The 23302-nt window shown below is 33.1% G+C and overlaps 1 protein-coding gene across 2 annotated transcripts in view; it reads right to left on the bottom strand.

Moving 5' to 3' along the window:
* Positions 1-23302, bottom strand: part of LOC127737571 (sodium-coupled monocarboxylate transporter 1-like) — a 59592-nt gene that overhangs the window by 27056 nt on the left and 9234 nt on the right. For both annotated transcript variants that reach the window (XM_052248410.1, XM_052248409.1), the window contains exons 7-14: positions 23029-23109; positions 21929-22002; positions 18977-19114; positions 16647-16782; positions 15632-15720; positions 15018-15130; positions 14519-14589; positions 10985-11071 (exon numbers count right to left, since the gene is read on the bottom strand). In XM_052248410.1, coding sequence (XP_052104370.1) covers positions 10985-11071; positions 14519-14589; positions 15018-15130; positions 15632-15720; positions 16647-16782; positions 18977-19114; positions 21929-22002; positions 23029-23109 — 789 coding nt within the window. The remainder of the gene's footprint in view (positions 1-10984; positions 11072-14518; positions 14590-15017; positions 15131-15631; positions 15721-16646; positions 16783-18976; positions 19115-21928; positions 22003-23028; positions 23110-23302) is intronic.

The following is a 23302-nucleotide window of genomic DNA, read 5'->3' as shown; positions in this document are numbered from 1 at the left end:
GACATGAAGAGTGGTTATCACCAAGTAGAGGTTGAAGAGACACACAAAGCTAGAACAGCGTTTACAGTCGGCCCACTTGGTTTCTACGAGTTCAACCGACTTCCGTTTGGCCTCGTAAACAGTCCAGCAACCTACCAACGCCTCATGGAACAGATACTTGGAGATCTTCACCTAGATATATGCTTTATATACCTTGACGATTAAATCATCTTTTCAGAGACGTATGAAGAACATCTTGAAAGACTACAGATGGTACTACAACGACTAAGAGAACACAACTTGAAACTTTCGCCCAAGAAATGTGCATTCTTCAAAGACAAAGTTAAGTACATCGGCCACATAGTCTCTAAAGATGGTATTTCACCCGATCCAGATAAACTAGAGAAAGTCATCAACTGGCCTCGACCCACAACGCCTGAAGAAGTTCGTCGTTTCCTTGGTTTCGTCGGTTATTACCGCAAGTTTGTCAAAGACTTCTCCAAGATAGCCAGACCGCTCACAGACTTGATGCCTGCACCTAAGAAGTCCAGCAAACGAAAACTTAAGAAACCAACAGTAACATCATGGGTTTGGGATAAGCCACAAGAAGATGCCTTTCAGAAGCTCAAAAGTCAACTTGCGATGCCACCTGTTCTTGGTTATCCACGCTATAAGGAACCTTTCGAATTACATACAGACGCATCTATGCTTGGTCTTGGAGCAATACTGTACCAACAACAAGAAGGAAAGAAAAGAGCCATTGCCTATGCCAGCAGAGGACTTAGCAAGACTGAGAAGAACTATCCAGTCCATAAATTAGAATTCCTTGCTCTCAAATGGTCAGTAACAGAAAAGTTCCATGATTACCTTTATGGCAACACATTTACCGTGGTTACAGACAACAACCCACTTACCTACGTCTTAACAACAGCGAAGCTTGACGCCACTGGACATCGTTGGATAGCAAGTTTGTCATCATACAACTTTAACATCGTCTATCGACCAGGTGCTAACAACGCTGATGCAGATGCACTTTCCAGACTTCCAGAACTACTTGGTCGTACCAACACCTCCAACATTAGTACAGATTCTGTGAAAGCCATTTGTCAGTTACAGCATGTACAACCATATGTTCAGACGTTATCGATGACAACACCTAAAGCCACTGATGATCCATTCTTACCATCACAACATTTAATCAACATAAAGATGGAACAAAAGCAAGATACTTACCTTAAAGATTGGATATACTGGGTTGATGAACATCGAAAACCACGAAAAGAACAGCTAGAACGTTCACCATGGAACACTTGGTTCTTGAACAACTACGACAAGTTGAAAATGATCGATGGCGTACTCTACCGTATTATCCACGACAATGGGGAACAACATAAACAACTTGTGTTACCTGAAGTCTGCATTGCCAAAGTATTAACAGCATTACATGATGAGATGGGACATCAAGGCAGAGATAAAACAGTTTCATTAGTTAGAGACCGTTTTGTTTGGTTTGGAATGAATCGAGATGTTGACAACTGGATATCGAACTGCGACAGATGTATTCGACGAAAGCAACCTGCCAGTCACAGAGCACCACTCATTAACATCGAGACGACACAACCTCTGGAGTTAGTATGTATGGACTATCTCTCACTTGAAAGATCTACAGGTGGATTTGAGAACATACTAGTAATAACAGACCACTTCACACGATACGCCTTGGCAATACCAACAAGAAACCAGACAGCAAAAACAACTGCAGACGCATTCTTCAACAACTTTGTCGTCCATTATGGTTTGCCAGAAAGAATTCATTCCGATCAAGGTGCCAACTTTGGATCCAAAATCATCAAGGAATTATGTAACATCACTGGTATGACGAAATCAAGAACAACACCGTATCATCCAATGGGTAATGGCATCACTGAACGTTTCAACAGAACATTACTTGGTATGCTTGGTACCTTAGAAAACGTTCAGAAGAAAGATTGGAAGTCACATGTTGCTGGTCTAGTCCATGCTTACAACTGTACACGTCAAACATCAACTGGTTTCTCACCATACTTCCTGATGTTCGGAAGACAACCAAAGCTACCTATAGACATTGCTTTTGGTATTGGAGATGATGCTGAACCTGTTACAACTACGAAGTATGCAGAGGAAATGCAAGACAGACTACGCAAAGCCTATGATACAGCAACAAGAAACATATTTGCTGCCCAGAAACGCCAGAAGACACATTACGACCAGAAAGTAAAAGGAGCTGTGCTGAAACCGGGAGATAGAGTCTTAGTCAAGACACTAGCTTTTGATGGAAAGCACAAATTAGCAGACAGGTGGGAAGATGACCCGTACCGGATTATTAGTCAACCTAATTGTGGAATCCCAGTGTACGTGGTTCAGAAAGAGAATAAAGAAGGAAGAAAGAGGACACTACACAGGAATCTTTTCTTGCCTATTGGAGATCTGCCAACTGTTATAGATACAGATAAAGAAAAGAAACGTCCTGCGCCCAGGCAAAGAGGAAAGAAGCAGCCCGAGGAACCGACGAAATCTGAAGGGAACAGTGAGAACAGGACCACTGATAAGGAGTCAGATGAGGAGTCGGAGCAGGAGTTGGTGTATTGGATACTTGATCAGGATACACAGGACAACACTAACAGTGATGTACCAGATGTGGACCGACAAGAAAAAGGAACTCTTGGTTTCACTGGTGACGACCATGATGGAGCTGAGAGTAGTGATCAGCAGGGAACTGGTTTAGGAGGGGACGCTCTTCCTGTGGACATCAATAGAGCTGCAGAACCAGCCCCTGTGAGTGATGAGGATACTGAAGAAGCGACTGCTCAGACTACTGAAGTACACACTTCTATTGATCAAGATGAGAGTGCGCCAACAGACCTATCACTAGAAGAGGCAGATGAACCCACCATAGCTCCAGAACACCCACGAAGAAGACGGATATTACCAACACCACCACGAGATCCACCAGTATCAACAAGACCACAGAGGAACAGAAAACCACCGAAGTACCTCGAGGACTATGTTGTATCCAAGCAGGCTACGATCCAACAGCCAGACTGGTTACTAAAGATTCACTGGTTGGAGTCTGAAGCACAGAAAGGGAGATTTAAAGGTTTGGAGATGGAGTTGTCCAGAACCATCCTTGACATCATGCGATGCAATTACTAGTGGTTAATGGCTTGCCGAGGACGTCAATTTTCAGTGAAGGGGGAAACAGACTGGAATGACGTGGAAGTCATTTTCCTACAGCGGGGAGAATGTAGCAGAGTGATTTTTATGATCATTTTATATATATTGTAAAAATCATCTATTTAATTACTATATTTATGATAAAAGCTTACATATTTCGAATATTGAATCTGAGTTTAAATTATACTTTGTAAACCTTAATTTTATCTTAAGTAATATTCACTTTATTTTTCTATGAATATTCATTGGGAGTTACTTGAATCATTGTATCTGATTGGCTGTTAGTATTTCGCGGTCAAGTTTAATTTCCTTTGTTTTGTACCTGTATATTTCCACGGACGATAGCCATGACAGTCCATTGAATTTATGTCTGATTATATTGACCACATAGTTACCTGTAAACCTTATATTTTGGACAACATATTATTGAATACTGTAAGTTTACTTCTTTATTAACATTATTTATATTTTTCACGTAAATGATATTATAGCAAAGTTTCTATTTGTCTTGTAACGTTCTCCTCATATCGCATGCATGTAACATAAGTACACAAGATGTACATGAGAGTATTTTATTAAGCTATAAGTATATGATTTTATAATCTACGGTTTATTTGCCACGGTAGAATTATATTGTTAATTTGCGTACACTACTATTTGGTTATTGTCACGAATAGTCTATATTTTATAAATGGCTGCTTGTTAATCAAACGACTGAAAAGTGTTTCCATTTATATAAAGTAATAGTTTTGTATCGAATAGTTTTTATAAAGTACAAATATGAATGAGTAAAGAATATTTGTCACATTGTATATTTCTATAATTAGAGTCCGAGTATTTATGTTTGTATTTTGGTTTCAGGACTCCATGTAATGTGTAATTATATAGAACACATGATTGTGTGATGTTTATTTGATGTGCCGTTAACCTTACTAGTTCAACTCACTCCATAAGTGGTAAGAGTATATTTATTTATAGTTTGGCATTGTTTATATTGTATTGTAAACATGAGTTACCTCCCCTTTATTTGGAGCTTTTAACAAATCAATAATATTGACATCATAAGTCTTTATGATTATTATATTTGCAACTTTATGATTGTTGTATGATATTATGTAGTTAATTATTATACGTATTATATATTTTAATGAAGTTATTATTAATAAATGTAGATATAACATTTATTATATACCGTTTGTAAGGTAAACCAGTAGTGATTACATATACACAGATACACAAATTTATCGTACATTACATTTCACTATACAGTGTAAATAAAAGTGAATCTTGTTGTTAAAGTACACGTGACACCGAGGTCAATTTCACTGACTGTAAACAGTGAACATCTTCTACTTGTAAAACATTTTACTTGCTACTTATTTAATAACAGATAAATGTATTATTTATTATTATATTTCTGTATTACATAAACTGTGATATTTCGTAAAAGTATTTATGTTATATGAAATAGCTTGTTATTTATATATGTTGTATTGCTATTTCAGACTTGTTTTATCTACTGGTACAATAAAGCATCAGAACCCATAGCTCTCGTTAGTTGTTATTCCAAGCATAGAAAACAACCTACTACACTTAGTTAATTTATAATATTCACCTAGACATTTCAATATTTTAATATATTAAAAGTTTAAACGAAAGTGAATAGACCGGTGTGCTTGAAAAACAGAGTAGTCAAAAAATGAAAGACTTTGTGAAAATAAGATTCCAATTACGTCATATAACAAGTTGAAAATAAATTTATTTAAAGAGTTTAACATTTGTTTTTTTCTTTCTAGATCAATTTTCACAATATGTATAAAACGTCTAGATATTTGCCAACGACCTTTCTAACGAGGGCACTGTATCATTAACGATACATGTACACAATAAATAAATTATAACAATGATATATCAAATACTTTATATCGATGATATACTGTGTTTTTTTTCCAATTATTGCTCAATATCCCTTCTAATCTTTAAGTAAGTAAATAGTTTTGAATAACAAAGTTTTAACACTTTCATAACGATAAGAATAGTAACTAATGTCCCTTTAATAAGCATCGCAAACATCTGTTTCTAATAATGTAGCTAAGTATTATGCTATAATTGCAAGCTTATCATACAGAACGTTTTTCTACAAAAGTGTGTCTCCCAAATCTGATTAGATTATAATATAGATTGTGAAGAATGTCGTATATTCAGAAGATTATCATTCGTTAACAAATACGCTGCTTTTTTGTTATGTTTCTTTTTTCTTGCAATTTAGATTGTAGACAGGTTCCCAGTTTGTATTAAAAAACATAATGCACAATCTTGTATTTTTCGATAAATCAAAGCTATATTGTATGTTTTCAGAGGTCCTGTTTACTCATAATGTAGAATATAAACACATGATATATGGATTTTATCGTTTTTGAATTAAGAGAAAATATTGTTTGTATCAATATTTTATTATTGTTTATATTCATCATAGTTATATTTTTATTTTTCTGACTATTGTGACTGTTCAACTTATCATTTGACATCTGTCTTTTTTTTCGCAGTTTTAATTTCAACTTCATCGAATATTAAGCTATTATGGATCAATTGTACATAATTCCTGACATCTTCTAACCATGTGTTACATATAAAAATGAGAATGAAAATGGGGAATATGTCAAAGAGACAACAACCCGACCAAAGTGCAGACAATAGCCGAAGGCCACCAATAGGTCTTCAATGCAGAAAATCCCGCACCCGGAGGTGGTCCTCAGCTGGCTCCTAACTAAAATTGTGTGCTAGTTCAGTGAAAATGGACGTCACACTAAACTCCAAAACATATAAGTGAACTAAAATTAAAAAACATACTAGACTAACAAAGGCCAGAGGCTCCTGACTTGGGACAGGCGCAAAGATGCGGCCGGGTTAAACATGTTTTGTGTGATCTCAACCCTTCCCCTATACCTCTAGCCAATGTAGAATAAAGAAACAAAAAGCAATACGCACAGTTACATGTACATGTATTATTTCCATTTCTGTAGACATTAATTTATACTTGTTTGTTTTATATACACCTTGAGGGCGTTAGTCCAAATGGGTGTATCTAATGTACACCAATATATTATTGTCAATGCAGATTTGTAGTTGTCAATACTTTAAAGGAGGGATCTTTCTGCGATTCGACCATATATAATTGAAAAGCATGATAAATGCAGGATATCTAATTTCATTTAACAGTATCTTTGTGTACAATGTATATGCAACTACACGTTCAAAGATCCAACTTCTATAGACATTTTAATATATCATTGTACATCCTGTATACGTTATTCAAATGGGTTTCATCAACTGTTTTTCTTTCCACCATTTTACATTCGAAAGAAATAGAAATAACATTAAACTAAAAAGGTGAAACAATGTTTATACCGATCTAGTGGTGTATGGTAAGTAATTATAATAAATTATAAACCTACATTCGGCACAATATGTACGAAACTCCTGGATTCATGACAAGGTATAAATACTCAATAGAAGAATGTCATAATAAATAAGTATGATACGGACGACACTTGCAATCTCGTATTTCTAATGAACACAAAAAGGAAGCAGTATTATATACTGGGTAGATAACTATTATATATTAATACGGTTTTGTCGAAAGATATTCATATAATAACTATAAAACGAAAATGCTGTAAGACTGCCAATGAGACAACAGTCCACTATAGACCAAAATACGTAGAGGATAAGAACTAACAGTCACCGTATGGCCTTTAACGATAAGTCTTAAAAAAAATGTTTTGATCTACCCATGAATAAAAATAGATAAACAGGCAATGTCATTTAAGATTTAACTTCGTTTTTGTCGTTATTTTACGGAAGAGTAAAAGTCCCATACATTTGTTTTCTTATATGTCTCCTAATGTTTGCGTTATAATGCAAACCTTTGCGAAATAACACAAACAATTGCGTATAATGCGAACCTTTGCGAACTAACGCAAACATTTGCGAAATAACGCAAACCTGTGCGATATAACGCAAACATTATTTTTTCTTTCTATTTCTTATGTTAGATTTAAGGGAATAAGCTGTTGTAAATAAAGAAAGGTACTTGTTTTAAAATTAACCAACCTGTGTACTTACTGCAAAGTAAAATGCCGAGTGTTATGCACATATCATTGCATAACAATGAGGAGAAGAATAAACCTTTATACATATATATATATATATAACTAGTATATATATTTGTTTAGGGGCCAGCTGAAGGACGCCTCCGGGTTCGGGAATTTCTCGCTGCATTGAAGACCTGTTGGTGACCTTCTGCTGTTGTCTGTTCTATGGTCGGGTTGTTGTCTCTTTGACACATTCCCCATTTCCATTCTCAATTTTATATATATATATAAACTGGTAAGTATTGATTGATTGATTTTTTCGTTGCTTAACGTCCAGTGAAAAATATTTAATGCATGTTTAGGACGAGAACAAGTTAACAATAATACAATAGGCAGGTCTTGTATAAGTGGCCATCCAGGATGAAGGTCGGGGAAATTTGGACTGGCACTTTAAAATGAGAGTATTTTGGATAGGGACAGAAATGTTGCCTTGCAACAGGCCACCTACGGACCCCTCAAAGAGTTGTTTTAAGGGTTCTTAACTTACTGATAGCGTTACACTCTCTTTACATGAGGCATCAGACTTAACGTCCCCATTCTGACTGGATGTGACTGCAAATACGTACATCCCGCACAGCCAAAAGGACTTTGTCAAGCGTTTTACTGCCGGTCGAAAGAAGACTACGTGACCATACTTCTATCCCCCAGTCACCCTTTGGGGTCCCTGTTAATGTAGCCGAAAAAAAAAAACACTTCCAAAGTAAGCGCTTGTTTGAGCATTGTGAAAGATTGGTTAGATCTTTACAAACTACCATATTGAAATAAATGTATAATATGACGATTTCTTATTATCATAATTATGTAGTCTATAATAATTTTCTACGCAAGCATCTTAAATAATCACCTTACTAGATTGAAGTTCAAAATCCCCATATTTTTGTCAATTAAAGAAACTTTATCATATACTGAAATTCGATAAACGATTTTGTAAAACAGCACTATTTTTTTTTTCTTCTTCAAAGTAAATCATTTTGAAGCCGAAAGATCGTTTTGTCTACTTGACTCGAGAGTTTCGCAATTGTATGAACTTTTTTGTTGCTCTTCCCTACTTTGCCACTTCCCTGTAAATTAAAATTATCGAAAGCGTAGTCTTTCAATTAAAATTGTTCTATTCCATATCAATTTTCACGTTATATTTATATAATTTTCTGATACAAAAATATTTCTTAATTTGTGTATAATTGTGATACAAGTATTCCTTTATTCTTATGTATATTTATTATAATGAGTTTGTCTGATTTTTATGCTCTCTTTCTTAACTAAATCACAAACAGGCAGACGGACATGCAAATGCAGATATTTACAAAACACCACTTTCAAATTAAATAAAAAAACATAAAATTTAAATTCGATAAAAAAGTTTTTAATTATAAAATATTCAAAACTTAATGAATCATTTAAATCAAAACGTGTGCGTAATATAGCAATTGTTTCGTTAAAAATATGTACAAATGTGTGTTATTAAAACAAATACTCCTTTTTACAACATAAATTTTCTACAATCGTTTCTTTTGTAAACAGTAACTTTTGTGATTGAATCATACCAAGATGAGTTGTTATTACATGTTGTACACGCTACATATCTTGACAGCAGTGATGAAAATAAACCATGATACATCGTTATGCACTTAAATGCCGTATCTTACGATTTAATCTTATCATAATTATCCGATCATGGAAATAGTTTATTGACAATATAATATTTCCATGATCCAATTAATAGTACTTAAATAAAAAAAAAGAACACTGTAAAATATTTAAAAAATAATTCTAAAATTAAAAGAAATATAAAGTTTGTACACGCGGTAAAGAAAATATCGCTATTTACAAAATTAAGATCAGACATATGATTTTAGTTGTTAAATAATTTTGTCATTTGGCATTATTTTAGTTAACAAATACATCGTTATGCATTAAATAAACATTGATAGATAATATTTTATTTGGTGTTTTGATATTTTATTGTTTCAACATGCATATGACAACAGACAATTGTTTAGATAAACCTTTAAAATTTATTTTAAGTATATTCCATTCAAACGTCTTAAACTAGATAATTCAAGATTTCAACAATGAAAATGAAATATGCAGCTGTAAATCACATTCAAATTAGATTAGAAATATAACAAAAACACATCTTCAACCTTATATTAGCAATAAACAGATCGATTTATCAAAGAACTATAACCGCAAGTTGTATTTTAAACCGATACTAGTTGTCTCCCTTTGTTAAATTATTTACAACAAGCAAAGAGGGTGGTGTCGGGAGAATTTAAGGCGTGTCGATAAAAATCTGACAGTTGTTCATTATGACCTGGTATAAACGCCACTCAAAAATAACTTTTTTTTTCTAGAAATTTCCCAAAATTAGTCACGGGGCCCAAAAAACGACCGAAAAAAATATTTAAAATTATAAAAATTTTCTTATCTTATGTATTTCCATAACTTTATGAATTACGACATCCCATAATATAGTTACAAAATTAGCCGATTATCTAATATTATGAAGTTTCATAATAATGTATTAAATTAGGATATTTCATAATATTATGCAATTTCCTATTTGCCTCGACTGTTTAACATAAGATAAAAAGATTTTGTTTGTTTCACACCAATCATATTAAAATACAGATCCTGTGTTTCCACGCTTTGCTTCTTTTTTACAAGTATCTGAAAACGTTCAATTCTTCTTTCTGTTTTAAAGACTTTTGGGGATCCTCTGGTTTTGTCGGATTAATACACACCGTCAAAGATTTGAAAATGTCATTGCAATAATTAGCGGAACAAAAAGTAAAACGAAGTGTTGCCAGATCCTTGTAACCAAAGCTTAGACACAGGATCTATATTTCAATCAAATTGGTTTAAAACCCAATAACAACCAGGACTTAATCAGATCACAGAGTTAAACTTCCCGCTTTATTTGAGATGATTAGTTTAGCTGTGAACCCCAATTATATGATATTTTATATTTCTTAGCATAAAAGCAAATGCGTCAATTTATTTTGAACCAGCGGTGGTGAATGGATGCGTAAGGACTACATTTTATTTTTTTTCAAAACTTCAAAAATTATTATTCAACATTATATAAATTACACATAGCTGAGAGGGTGATAGAGCAGATTGTTACCCCGAGAAAACATTGTCATTGAGGCGAAGCCAAGGTTGACAATGTCTTTTCGAGGGTTGACAATCTGCTCTATCACCCTCTCAGATATGTGTTATTTAATTTATTATACTGAATGTTCTGTTATTACTGTCGATTAAATTTCAAATTCAAAGTAATAAACTATGACGTCTTGTACATAACAACCATCCGTATTTAATAAAGCGCACACTTGATCAAGCGTCTCCGTGAAGGGTAATAGAGTATTTGCCATAGGATAGAGTCGTATTTAATAAAGCGCACACTTGATCAAGCGTCTCCGTGAAGGGTAATAGAGTATTTACCATAGAATAGAGTAAATTAACACCCTCGTATAAGCCAATCAAAATATTGCATTTTTACGTGAAGTATAATAATAAAATATATTTCATATTTGATTCTAAACATACGTTCCTAATATTTTCAATGTATTTTCATTAACATTCTGTTATAAAATAGTACTAATAGAAACAAACATGCTTTTGATTTCACTCACCTTTGCATTAGCCCATGGGCAGAAACAACCAAGAAGAAACAATCCAGTCAATGGACCTCCAACTATAGCTAATATAGTACCTCCAATCTAAACAGAAATTTAAAAGTGTGCTTATTATAGTACTTTTAAAGTAACTGAAATAAGAAGTCAATCTTTTTATTCAAAACTTGACTATATAACAGTACTTATGGCCGATATTTCTTAGTTGTGATAGTTCGAAATCATTTGAGGTAAATATTAAAAGACTCAGCGAGTTCAACACAAAGCATTGAGACTGAGACTGATACTAATACCATGCTTAGCTAATGACACTAAAAAGGTCATTACAACAAAATATGAAACTGAACCGTTTTACACTTTGTTTGATTTTGGATTGCAAACATGCCAAACTAAAGTGTAACAATAGACATTGAAATGGTGTCATTTTGAACTGAAAAGTCTACATTTTGTTATTATATCGTTTCAAGGGAAATTATTACTGATAATTGTGTGATATAATCGAAAAACAAAACATTCACCGAAAATCTACATTCAATCTAAATGCTTGAAATCAGCAGAATAAACAAGTACCATTGTATGTTGTTCTAATAGACTAAAAGCATTACATTAACTTAACATCCGTAAGATGCAAACAGTAAGCACCTTACTGTAGGATGTTTTTCTTGAATTTTTAGTTTTTGTATTTTTGTGTAATATTGAATGAGCTGTTATTTTTATCATGTTGTTACTTGTCTTTATTCCACAAACAAATGTTTAGCCGTTTGGAATTTCTCCATGGTGAGTGTTTAGAATGTATCATCATCTATTTACAAGAATATCATCGTGTTTCAAATTTATTTCATCATAGAGAAGCATGAGTAAAAGGTTTCAACGTGATGTATTCACAAATCCTATAAACAAAGGTAGCTATATTGTGAAACCAGTTTTTTTAAATTTCTCCCAATGAAGGGTTAAGGTTGAGAAAAACTGATAGTATTACATAACAAAAAGATATGCAATAAGTATTGAGAATCTTTGATACACAAAATTGGGGCATCTTTTTTAGTTACATGAATCAGTATATTCGTGAACACCATGTCTAAATTTAAAAACTCACGAAAGATACCATGCTTATAATTTATCACGCGTTTTGTATACATAAGACTCTTCAGTGGCGAATTAATCAAATAAGTCAAGGATACATATATATGCCTTTGGGTAGAAAAACCTCAGTGTTTTTATAATTCAAACTTTTATAGACCGAGTAAATTCAGAAAATGACCGTATCATTGATGTTGTATATCAGTAAGGAAGTGCTGATGACTGGGCTGATAATACCATCGTGAACGATGAGTCATCCAACAGTAGCATCCACCAATTGGTTGTGTAACTTTATAAAGGAGATTTTAATTCATATCTGATATAATGTAGGTCAACACGTGATAATGTTTGCTATTTTTCCCATCTAATGCCTCAAATACAATTTCAGATCACAAAAATTAATTACATCTACGTAATCTTTAACCTACATAATATATGCCCTAGACATGACATAGAATAAAAAGTAAAATATACAAAAATTCCAAGGAAAACTCAAAACGGAAAGTCCGTTATCAAATGGAATATCAAAATGGGTGTGAACATTACCGTATTTGATATAAGAAAATAAGTCTACCACTGACATTGATTTTGACTGTATACTAAAATCATGTTTATCACATCTTTCTTGAAATAGTTATTTTCATACACATTGTTTATAAAAACAAAAATACAATGTAAACTAAACAAATATACTGTAAGGTTTATAAAATTAAAAACATGCATTCATTTTTATCACTTTTATTTATTTCCTGTCTAAAAAAAAGAAAGTATTTTTTGTTAATTGATACTTTTTACAGATTGTGGTAGTTAATAAAATGTAGAATCAACCAATTCAGATTAAAGGCGTTCGTTAAATAAAGGCAACAGTAGTATATCGCTATTCGAAATTCATAAATCGATTGAGAAAAAAACAAATCCGGGTTACAAACTAAAACTGAGGGAAACACATCAAATATAAGAGGAGAACAACGACACAACAGAAACACAACACTAAAATGCAACACACACAGAATCGAACTACAATATAACAATGACCATTTTCCTGACTTGGTACAGGACATTTTAAGAAAAAATGGTGGGTTGAACCTGGTTTTGTGGCTAGCCAAACCTCCCGCTTTTATGGCAATGTTAAATATAACTTTAAAATGACAGGATTACATGACAGGACTACAATACAAATAAATGGAAGAACATACAGGACAGAGCACACACAAATAATAGCTATCAAAAGGTACCGGGCTTATAATTTAATACGCCAGAAGCGCGTTTCGTCTACATAAGACCCATCAGTGATGCTCAGATAAAAAAAAATCGAAAGCCAAAACAAGTACAAAGTTGAAGACAATTGAGGACCAAAAGTTCCAAAAAGTTGTGCCAAATACGGCTAAAGTTATATGCCTGGGATAAGAAAATCCTTAGTATTTAGAATAATTCATACTTTTGCAAACAGTAAATTTATAAAAATGACTATATAATAGATATACATGTTAACACCGAAGTGGTGACTAACTACAGAATAAAAACGAATACGTAAAACAACCTAAATCAGCACATAAAAAAGGCACAGCCGAACAACGTATTATATGTTAGCCGAAGAGATCGACGCACAATGTGACATCCCATATAAATTTCTATAAATTTCCAAAAAATAGGATAGAGTTCAAGATTAGGTTTGTAATACTAATATAACATGCATTAATAACAATGAAAATAAAAAACCTAGCCCAAATCTATTTTTGAAGTCCATGTCTTATTTATTTATGAAAACATTTCTGAAAGCTTGGAATTAATAGAAGAGCCAACCATAAAGACGTCATTTCTTTTATTCATTGTACGATTGATTTAATTTTGTTACGTTATCTTATTGTTCTCTGCAAGACCCCAAAATATACATTGTATGTTTGTGATCTTTACATTCATCCGTTAATTAAATTTCGTCCGACAGCAGAAAATTAGTAGTACATTTTGTCTTAACTTATGATATACTTATTTACAAGTTATATAAGTGAAAATTATTGATATGGTCATAATTAAAAATTAACTGTAAATAAAACTTTAATTTTTTAGAAAAAATACTAAGCTTTTTCTAACCCAGGAATAGATAATTTTATCTGTATTTTGCAAAACCTTTCGGAACTTTGGATCCTCAATGCTCTTCTAATTCGTTTTTTTATTTTTACCTTTTAAACCTTTTTTATTTGAGCGTCACTGATGAGCCTTTTGTAGACGAAACGCGCGTACAAAATTTTAATCCTGGTATCTATGATGAGTTTATTTACTAAATATTGGGTCATTTAAAGGTATTTAAGTGTGTCTTTCTCTCAATGTTTTGCTTTTTATTGGATATACCCCATGTCCCATTTGAATTGGAAGAGCCAAACCATAGCAACACTACGCGCATATACATACACACATATACAACACGTAAATATAAATGTGTCTTTTGGTCCATACCTGTGTTAAAGTACCTCCAATAGTAGAAACCAACAGAGCCATGGCAATTGCAACAAGACCAAATACTATTACTGAAATACAAATTATTTATCAAATGTATGTATTTGGTATGTAAATACAACTATACTTTAAATCAAATTCATTGATAATACAATTTCTAGAAGTGATCCAAATTGTTGCACAAGAACCTAAAAACATTCATAAGTCGTATTATTTTTAAAAATTGGAGTAAATTAAAACATAAATTGATTAACTTTTTACCAAAGCTGAAACAGTAGAACATTCATTAAAAATAGTAAAACGTGCTGATTTTCAAAGGTCATGCTCCCATAAAGGGTCGTGCGAAATATATGTGCAGAGCATAACTATAAACTATGTAAATAATTTAGGTAAAACATGTAATATAATAGAGTAAAAGGCCAGAAGTCAAGCCAAATAACAAAAGTGTGTGCTTTCAACGAAATTACTGTTACATTTATACATACATATAATAAATTACCTGCAACTTTAGAAATAATGGTTGCCTTTGCTTCAGACATTGGTTTCGTATGAGGTTTCACTATATCCTGCCAAAACAGAGCTGATAAACTGCTGAGACCTGACGATAATGTACTAAAATTTAGAAAAGGTTCTTAAAAACATTTGGTTAATCAGGGAGAAACTAAATGGGATACACAGAGTATGTATCTGTCATGTCTGCGGAAGGTACGAAGGGATTGTATCACTTCTTAAGCAAAGCTAACCATAGGATATAGATATCATGTACCAATGTTTATAGCCAAAATAAATAACAAAAAGATAACTGTATGAAAAAATATCTAGGTGATTTTGTTTATTATTCATTACTCAATGAAATTATATTGCAAAGACAAATAAAGTCGAAGAAATACTCGATGAATATTAACGTCAACCGTTTATGTGGATGCGAGGGAACGTCGTTTAAATTATATGCATTTTTTGGTTCATTATTGAAGATCTTCCAGCACCGATTAAGATAAAGTAAAACAACCACAAGCGTTGTTTGTTTGGTGTACTGTTCTTTCCTAGTATTTCACAAGATGATTATCGACACCCGCTGTTCGTATTTCTTATATCGTCTAATTTGTTGTTTACCTCAGTGAAGCGCTGAATAATGAAGCCAAAAATAATCCTGGCATTCCTGGAACCCTATTAAACATATCCATTACCATGTATGGAATTATCTACAAAAGAGTTAAATAAATAATCCTGACATCCCTAGAGCCCCCTTAAAACATATACGGGATTATCTACAAAATAGTAAAATAAAGCAATGAATAATCCTGACATCCCTTGATCACAATTAAACATATATATTACCATGTATGGGATTATCGATAACCCATTCACATCCAACTGAGAACATATACTCAAAACATAATTATAGATAACTTCATAAATGTAGTTTGTTTGGGTCGCTGTAAAATATTTTGCAGTAAATCTCCAAATGTTCTTTCCGGTGTTGGTTGTAAAGTTTGTTTTGAAATAAATAAATTCAAGTACAAACGTAAGGTTTTGAAATATAGTAATAAATTTATTTTCGTGTCTTATAATGCACTCGTATTTATATTCTTTTGTTAGTTCTTGTTATTACTATTTCGATAATAATGAATTATGTCATTGTTAAGGTCGCAATTATAAATAGCAAAACGGTTGTGTAATAGAAGACAATAGATTTGTTAACTTTGAGGAAATACTGTTCCGCCTTTTTTTTTTTAGAAACTGCCAACGTTCAAACGCCTCTTAGGCAAAGATTTCTTTCAAGCAGACCATTAAATGACACTTGACTATGGGCAGAGAGGTTACTATTATGCAGTTCTTAATAAGGTTGTTTGTGGTGGTTTTGTAAGCACTCAATCCTTGCCAATTGCCTCCATCAGTTTAAAAAGAAAAGTATTGAGAAAATGTTTGATAATTCTTAAGTCTAAATAATCTTTGATCTCAGTCAAATTGATTGACAACTTTTCAATTTCAGGAGAATTAGAGCTAGAATATATTGTACAATCTTGTTTTCCATATGGTTGATATTTGTAAATAAATGTCATTTGACATTTGTAATAGTTTTTGAAAAAAAAGTATCGTAACAAGATAAATTTTAATATGGCCTTACCTGGTTTGGATTTGTAATTTGTTTTGATTTTAGGGGGTCGCATCCTAACGTGTTGTAATAAGAGTAAGCAACGATTCCTTCGTAGCAGGCCATAGAAACTGTTATCAAGAACACTGGAGACACAATTAGCATCACTCTGGAATGAATTCATTTCAGTAATATTGAAGTTTTGTATAGTGTATATTATATCATTTATCTTGAATACATTTTGACTATTACTAGAGAAAACAAATTGTCTCCTCCAGGTGGGTGTTTTTCCCCCTTATATTTCTCGGTTTTGTTTTTGTTTTTTTGTTAATTATCTATTTGCAAAGCTAATAAAAAAGACATAGATGTTCGTTAATGAGACATCAAGATCATCACACAGATGTTATTTCAATCACATCATTGGTATTTTAATGATGATAGTAACGTACGTTAGTATCATCCCACGATGGCAGAGACCAAATACGCTAGAAGCATTTTGTCTTGTTATATTTCATTTGTATAGGTTTTACTCAAAAATTAAGCAGGCTATGATACCAGAATCCTTGATTTAGGTTTGAACTTCACTTGTTAAGTAGTAATACGATTCCTACAAATTAATAATGATGATATTAAATTCGATAATCGATGCATGTACCGATAAACTATTGATGATAGTAACGTACAATAGTAAAAACTCATCAGAGATACTATGCGTATAATTTGTACGGCAGGCGCGCGTTAAGTCTACACAAGTTTCATCAGTTGTGCTCAAATCAAAACAGAGTATCGAGGGTCTTCAATTCAAAATACTGTTGGACATATAACTTTATGTTGTTTAGGAACATATTACACACTATATACACCTTTCACTGCTCATTACAGAAATCGAATCTAACAATCACCAATGCGTAAAATAAACAAAGTACAGATCAACACGAAACACAACCTTCCTGAATATAAAAAAGCACCCATACAAATCATCAGTAAGACATGCTCATTGGTCAAAACAAAAACATGCACAAAAATAATGACAAATAAATGTTACATATGCAAGTTAAACGTTATCGGCATCTAGCAAAACATTACGGCCACACAGGTGCAAGAGGTAGTACTTGGCTTGCTATGATATGTGAGTGGAAAACACACGATACTCCGTTGAACACAGAGACGTCATCACACATCAAAATAATCATGTGCACACGTATGAGAACATGATGAAGCCCACAAATAATCACAATGTCATGATTTTTCCAGACGGTTTCTGACGTATTTACATTAAATCCGTTAGCGGTGTACTGATTGCTTAAGTAAATACACGCAACCCATGTAATTTATATTTTTACCTTAGCGAATTGGTTGACCAATATAATGTATGTGTGTCGAAAATCACGAGAGACGTCTCTTTGATCTGTTAATTGATCGATTGTTTTCTATTCCCTATTGTGATATTTTGTTTGAACCTGAATTGGAATTGCGAGGGGCGCATGCATTGGAGAAGACGTTTACTCTGTCGACGTACACGGTCTTGCCTATGCTAGAAGTTCATACGATTCCCTTAGTTATTTTATCATGATTTGAATGTACAAAATATATTGACGATATTTGAATCGGTTTTTATCGGTACTTACATAATTCCATGTTCAGTACTATCCAATTATTGACACCTATGGTCTTCCATCTTAAAACTTATATTTTTGCATTGCACAAAGTCCTGCTTTTGAAAAACTGCTCATAAAATCTCTACTTTAAATCTGTTTTCTGGTTTACTGATAGATATTTAAGTTGAACCAGTTTTTGTAACAGCCAGTTCTCTTTAGTCGGAACTTTGTTTTTTATAAGTTGGTGTGTGCTTATCACCAATCTAGTGAGTCAAGTTCTTTTCAACTGATTTGTACAATTTGTTTTAATATTGTATTGCCACATCACTGTCCCGCGTTAGAATGATGTTTGAACGCTTACTAACAGGTTTCCTAGCCATGAGCCCGTAGTCCAGGGGTTGCAGTTGGTGTATGTCTGCAAAAAGCGTTTTTCGTTTAGCGTTATTAGCATAGATTATTATGCTGTTTATTTTTTTCTTTTGATTTTAATATTATTTGACCAATTATAGATTACTTCACGGTAATGGATGTGTAATGATGATTCACAATGACTTACGATGATTCACAAAAATAATCACAACAAGCACACAGATAACCATAAAGACAAGCACACAAGTAGATGCAAAGGGAAACTCACAAATGAATACAAAACCTTCCTACATGTTGATACAAGCACAAAGATGGGTGATATGATTTTAGTCACTGACATAAAAAAAAGTTCTAAATTGTATGTCAAATATTTTTTTCTCAAAAACAAGTCTATACCTTTTTGCATCTTTCAGTGTTGGTATAGAACAAATTCTTTGTACAGATGATTGATCAAAGATCATTCCGGTCCCTTTGATAATACTGCCGACAAATAAATTCCAGAATGTATGACGTCTAGTTATATCAGTATCCCAACTGTAAAAATATGGCATTTATTGTTCTCAGAAAAAAATATGGCAATTATTGTTCTAAAAAATAAATATGTATAAGGTTTGGTACCATTAAAACGTTTAATCCCGCTGCAAATGTTTGCACCTGTCCTAAGTCAGGAATCTGATCACAGTAGTTGTCGTCTGTTTATGTAGTTCATACGTGTTTCTCGTTTCTCGTTTTTATATAGATTAGACCGTTGGTTTTCCCGTTTGAATGGTTTTACACTAGTAATTTTTGGGGCCCTTTATAGCTTGCTGTTCGGTGTGAGCTAATGCTCCGTGTTGAAGGCCGTACCCTAACCTATAGTGGTTTACTTTTATAAATTGTTACTTGGATGGAGAGTTGTCTCATTGGCACTCATACCACATCTTCCTATATCTAATAACTTCATTATGATTCAACAAATGACAAACAATGTTTTCAATTTTCACAGATCAACACATTTTGCAAGCACCAGGTCGATACCTCTGCTGATGGACTATCAGTCCCGGAGGGTATCATCAGCTTGAAGTCAATACTTCGTTACTGACGTGGTTTACAACAAACCTTTCTAAAATTGTCCGCTAATAATTTTGAAATTATAAGAAATAAAGGTTTCAACTCCCTCAAGCAAAGTTGATCTTAAATAAAGGTCATGTTTTTCTCTGACTGTTAATGACGTCTTTACACTATAAATCCATTGGACGTTGGATGTGTACTGATTGATATTTTAGTCTTAGATGCATAATATTTTTTATTAGTTGTTAACTCTGAACTAGCTGTCAGTAACTGCGAGTACTCACATATCTGAATTTAGTGTCTTTTTGTTGTGGGGATGCATACGTACCCTGCCACGTCCACTCTGCGTTTGTGTTAGATGTTTTTCTGCTTTGTATCCATCTGATGAGTAAAGCCCTTTTCAGCTGTTTTTTTATAGTTTGTTCTGTTACACCACTGTCCCAGGTTAGGAGGAGGGTTGGCGCCTTCAAACTAGTTTAACCCCGCCACATTCTATATGTGCCTGTCCCAAGTCAGGGGCTTGTAATTCAGTGGTTGTCGTTTATTGCTGTTTCTCATATTTGTTTATTGCTGTTTCTTATATTTATGTATTGCTGTTTCTTATATTTATGTATTGCTGTTTCTTATATTTATGTATTGCTGTTTCTTATATTTATGTATTGCTGTTTCTCATATTTGTCATCTTTTATTGTCTTGTAAAGTTTGTTCTTGTGTTCTCGTCCATACTGAGTTTATGTTAGATGTATTTCTGCTTTGTATCCATCTGATGAGTTAAGCCCTTTTCAACTGTTTTTTTATAGTTTGTACTGTTGCACCATTGTCCCAGTTTAGGGGGAATGTTGGCGCCAACAAACTAGTTTAACCCCGCCACATTCTATATGTGCCTGTCCCAAGTCAGGAGCCTGTAATTCAGTGGTTGTCGTTTGCTGCTGTAAATCATATTTGTTTTTCGTTCATTATTTTGTACATAAATCAGGCCGTTAGTTTTCTCGTTTGAATTGTTTTACATTTGTCATTTCGGGGCCTTTTATAGCTGACTATGCGGTATGGGTTTTACTCATTGTTGAAGGCCGCACAGTGACCTATAGTTGTTAATGTCTGTGTCATTTGGTCTCTTGTGGAGAGTTGTTTCATTGGCAATCATACCACATCTTCTTATTCTATATAGGCTACTTTCTGTGTCCATTTTGGTCACATAGCTCTTCAACTGCTTCGGTTCTTATACATCCTTTGATTTTAAATATTCGGCGTTGAGCGTACCTGATGAAGGTTAATCCAGAAAAGCGCTTCAGACGCATGAAATTTAAAACTTTTTGTTTTCATTTTTTTAAACATAAATTACTTTTTATTAAAACTGCGCAATATCATGATTTATGTTTGGTTAATAAAGATAAAGCAGGAGAGCGTTTGGACGCACTAAGTATAACAACTTTCATTTGTATTTTGAGCACTGGGTGGATACCACTTCCGGTGGACTGTTAGACCCCGAGGGTATCAGCAGTCCAATGCTCAATTTACACTCCAAAAACCCATGAAAGATACCAGGATTATAAATTGGTACGCCAGACGCGCGTTTCGTAAAAATATACTAAACAGATCTTAAGATTACCCCCAACCCCGGACGATGAGCTCAGAACCGGAAAGCTATCAAACATGCCACATTAACAATGTATAAAATTTACCAAAAACATAAGGATTTTTGATTTTTAATGTTCTTGTTTTTTGTTACATATGTATTCTTCCTTTTACACTATGAGACGGATTCAACGAATAAGTCAAAATGTTATATAAAGGAAAAGCAGCCATTGCAGGTAAAAATATCTATCAGAAAGTGACAATTCATACTTAGTAGAAGTCCACTCTGATTTAAAAAAACAAAAAAAAAACAAAAAAACAAAGAACACCAACAACAATATCAAAACTATTTGATGCTGATCTCATCTACTTGATTATTGGATTGATAAAATATTTGAACAGACAGTTTGCATTCCTATGTGAGTTAAATGTGCTCTTTTTCACATCGACTTGTTTCTTATCTATATTTTTTCAATTTCTACCAAACTTAAATTTTGTGCCATATTTCAACGATTATGATCTGTGGACAAACAATTTCAGATGTATAACATAATTGTGTTTGGTTCTCGAATATCTAGTCACAAAGCTGTTGTACAATGAATTGTAGTCAAGATGGTCTTTCCAGTGGCCCAGGTGTGTTATATATTCATTCCATGACAACCCATACTTAGGACCAACATTCTAATACTATAATATAAATAAAATGGATTAGCATATACTTACACGAAAAAGTTTAGTCGCCCATTATCATTAGCAATACTCCACGTTGATTTCACCCCTCCACTTAATATTGTACCCTGAAATATAAAAAGAGAATATGAATTTCATTGTACAACATAGTTTAACGAATAATTCGTTTGTTTGTTTTAGTGATGTGCCTGTGAATTACGAACCATCCTTTACCGACTGTTTCGACATTTTTTTATTTGTGTTGATAGTTGTAAATGAAAGTTGAACATCTTCTTTGTTTTGTGTTATTTTTATTTGTGCTAGTAGATAATTAGGAAAAGTAAATAGAAATACCGAATTAACTTGAAGGTTTTCATGATTTCATACTTAGTTTGTCATTTTTAAGCAGCCAAAACTGTGGATCGTTTTCCAGATGACTGTCTCTTTTGAGGATGCAAAACTGGACCTATTATATTCCGTTAAATTTCATCAAAATACACAAAAAATAAAACTGCAATTTATTGATACAAATTAAATTATCCCACAAATCTATTTTAAGAATAACTCTGCTATGTATTAGTCCATTCACTATAAATATAACTGACAATGTTCATTCTATTTTTCGCACTAACCTTCACAATCGTGGTGCGACCTTGAAGGGAAACGTCATTCTTTCTATATGAATTTGGAAAATCAACACTATAATTCACACTAATCAAGAATACCAGGTTAATAATTTTGTAAGACAGACGCGCCTTGCATCTATATAAGACTTATGTGTGGCGCTCGTTTCAAAACAATCGGAAGACCACTAAATTGAACAGCATCTGAATACTAAAACTTCCGAAAAGTGTAGCCAAATGCGGCTAAGGCGATTTTACATGGTGGTAGAAACATCTTAGTGATTCGAATGATTCAACATCTTATAAAAATTGTTCAATCTACGAGTGTAATAAGTTGGTTTATAGAGTGTAAAGAAAATTATGTTTCTTGTTTTTTTAATTAGAAATTACGATAGAAGTTACTATAAAGAAGTTGTGTCCTTCATGGTCTCCGAATAATGTAGGCAGAAATAGCTAAGCATATGTGTTGGTATGGGAAACAGAAGATATAACATATAATTAGTATTATAAAATTGAGTAATTTTCACTTACTTGGATCAAAATTGCCGTTATACCAACTACCATTATTAAACTCTGAAAGACATCTGTCCATATAACAGCTTTTATCCCACCCTACAACGAGATACAGAACATCATAAAAAATAAAACAAAAACAACAAGGTCGGCATGTTTAAGTCATTGATATTCGAAATCCTGATAAGATTGAAATGTATAAAAAAAAAACGTTAAAAACACTATGATAAAAGCTGTTGTTGTTGCTGTGGTTTTAATGCATTAATAAAGTGGAAATGTTTGTAATAATAAT

Source organism: Mytilus californianus, unplaced genomic scaffold (genome assembly GCF_021869535.1).
Source record: "Mytilus californianus isolate M0D057914Y unplaced genomic scaffold, xbMytCali1.0.p SCAF_4, whole genome shotgun sequence".
In the NCBI taxonomy this organism is placed as follows: Eukaryota; Metazoa; Mollusca; class Bivalvia; order Mytilida; family Mytilidae; genus Mytilus; species Mytilus californianus.
This window is presented reverse-complemented; position numbering and strand designations above follow the sequence as displayed.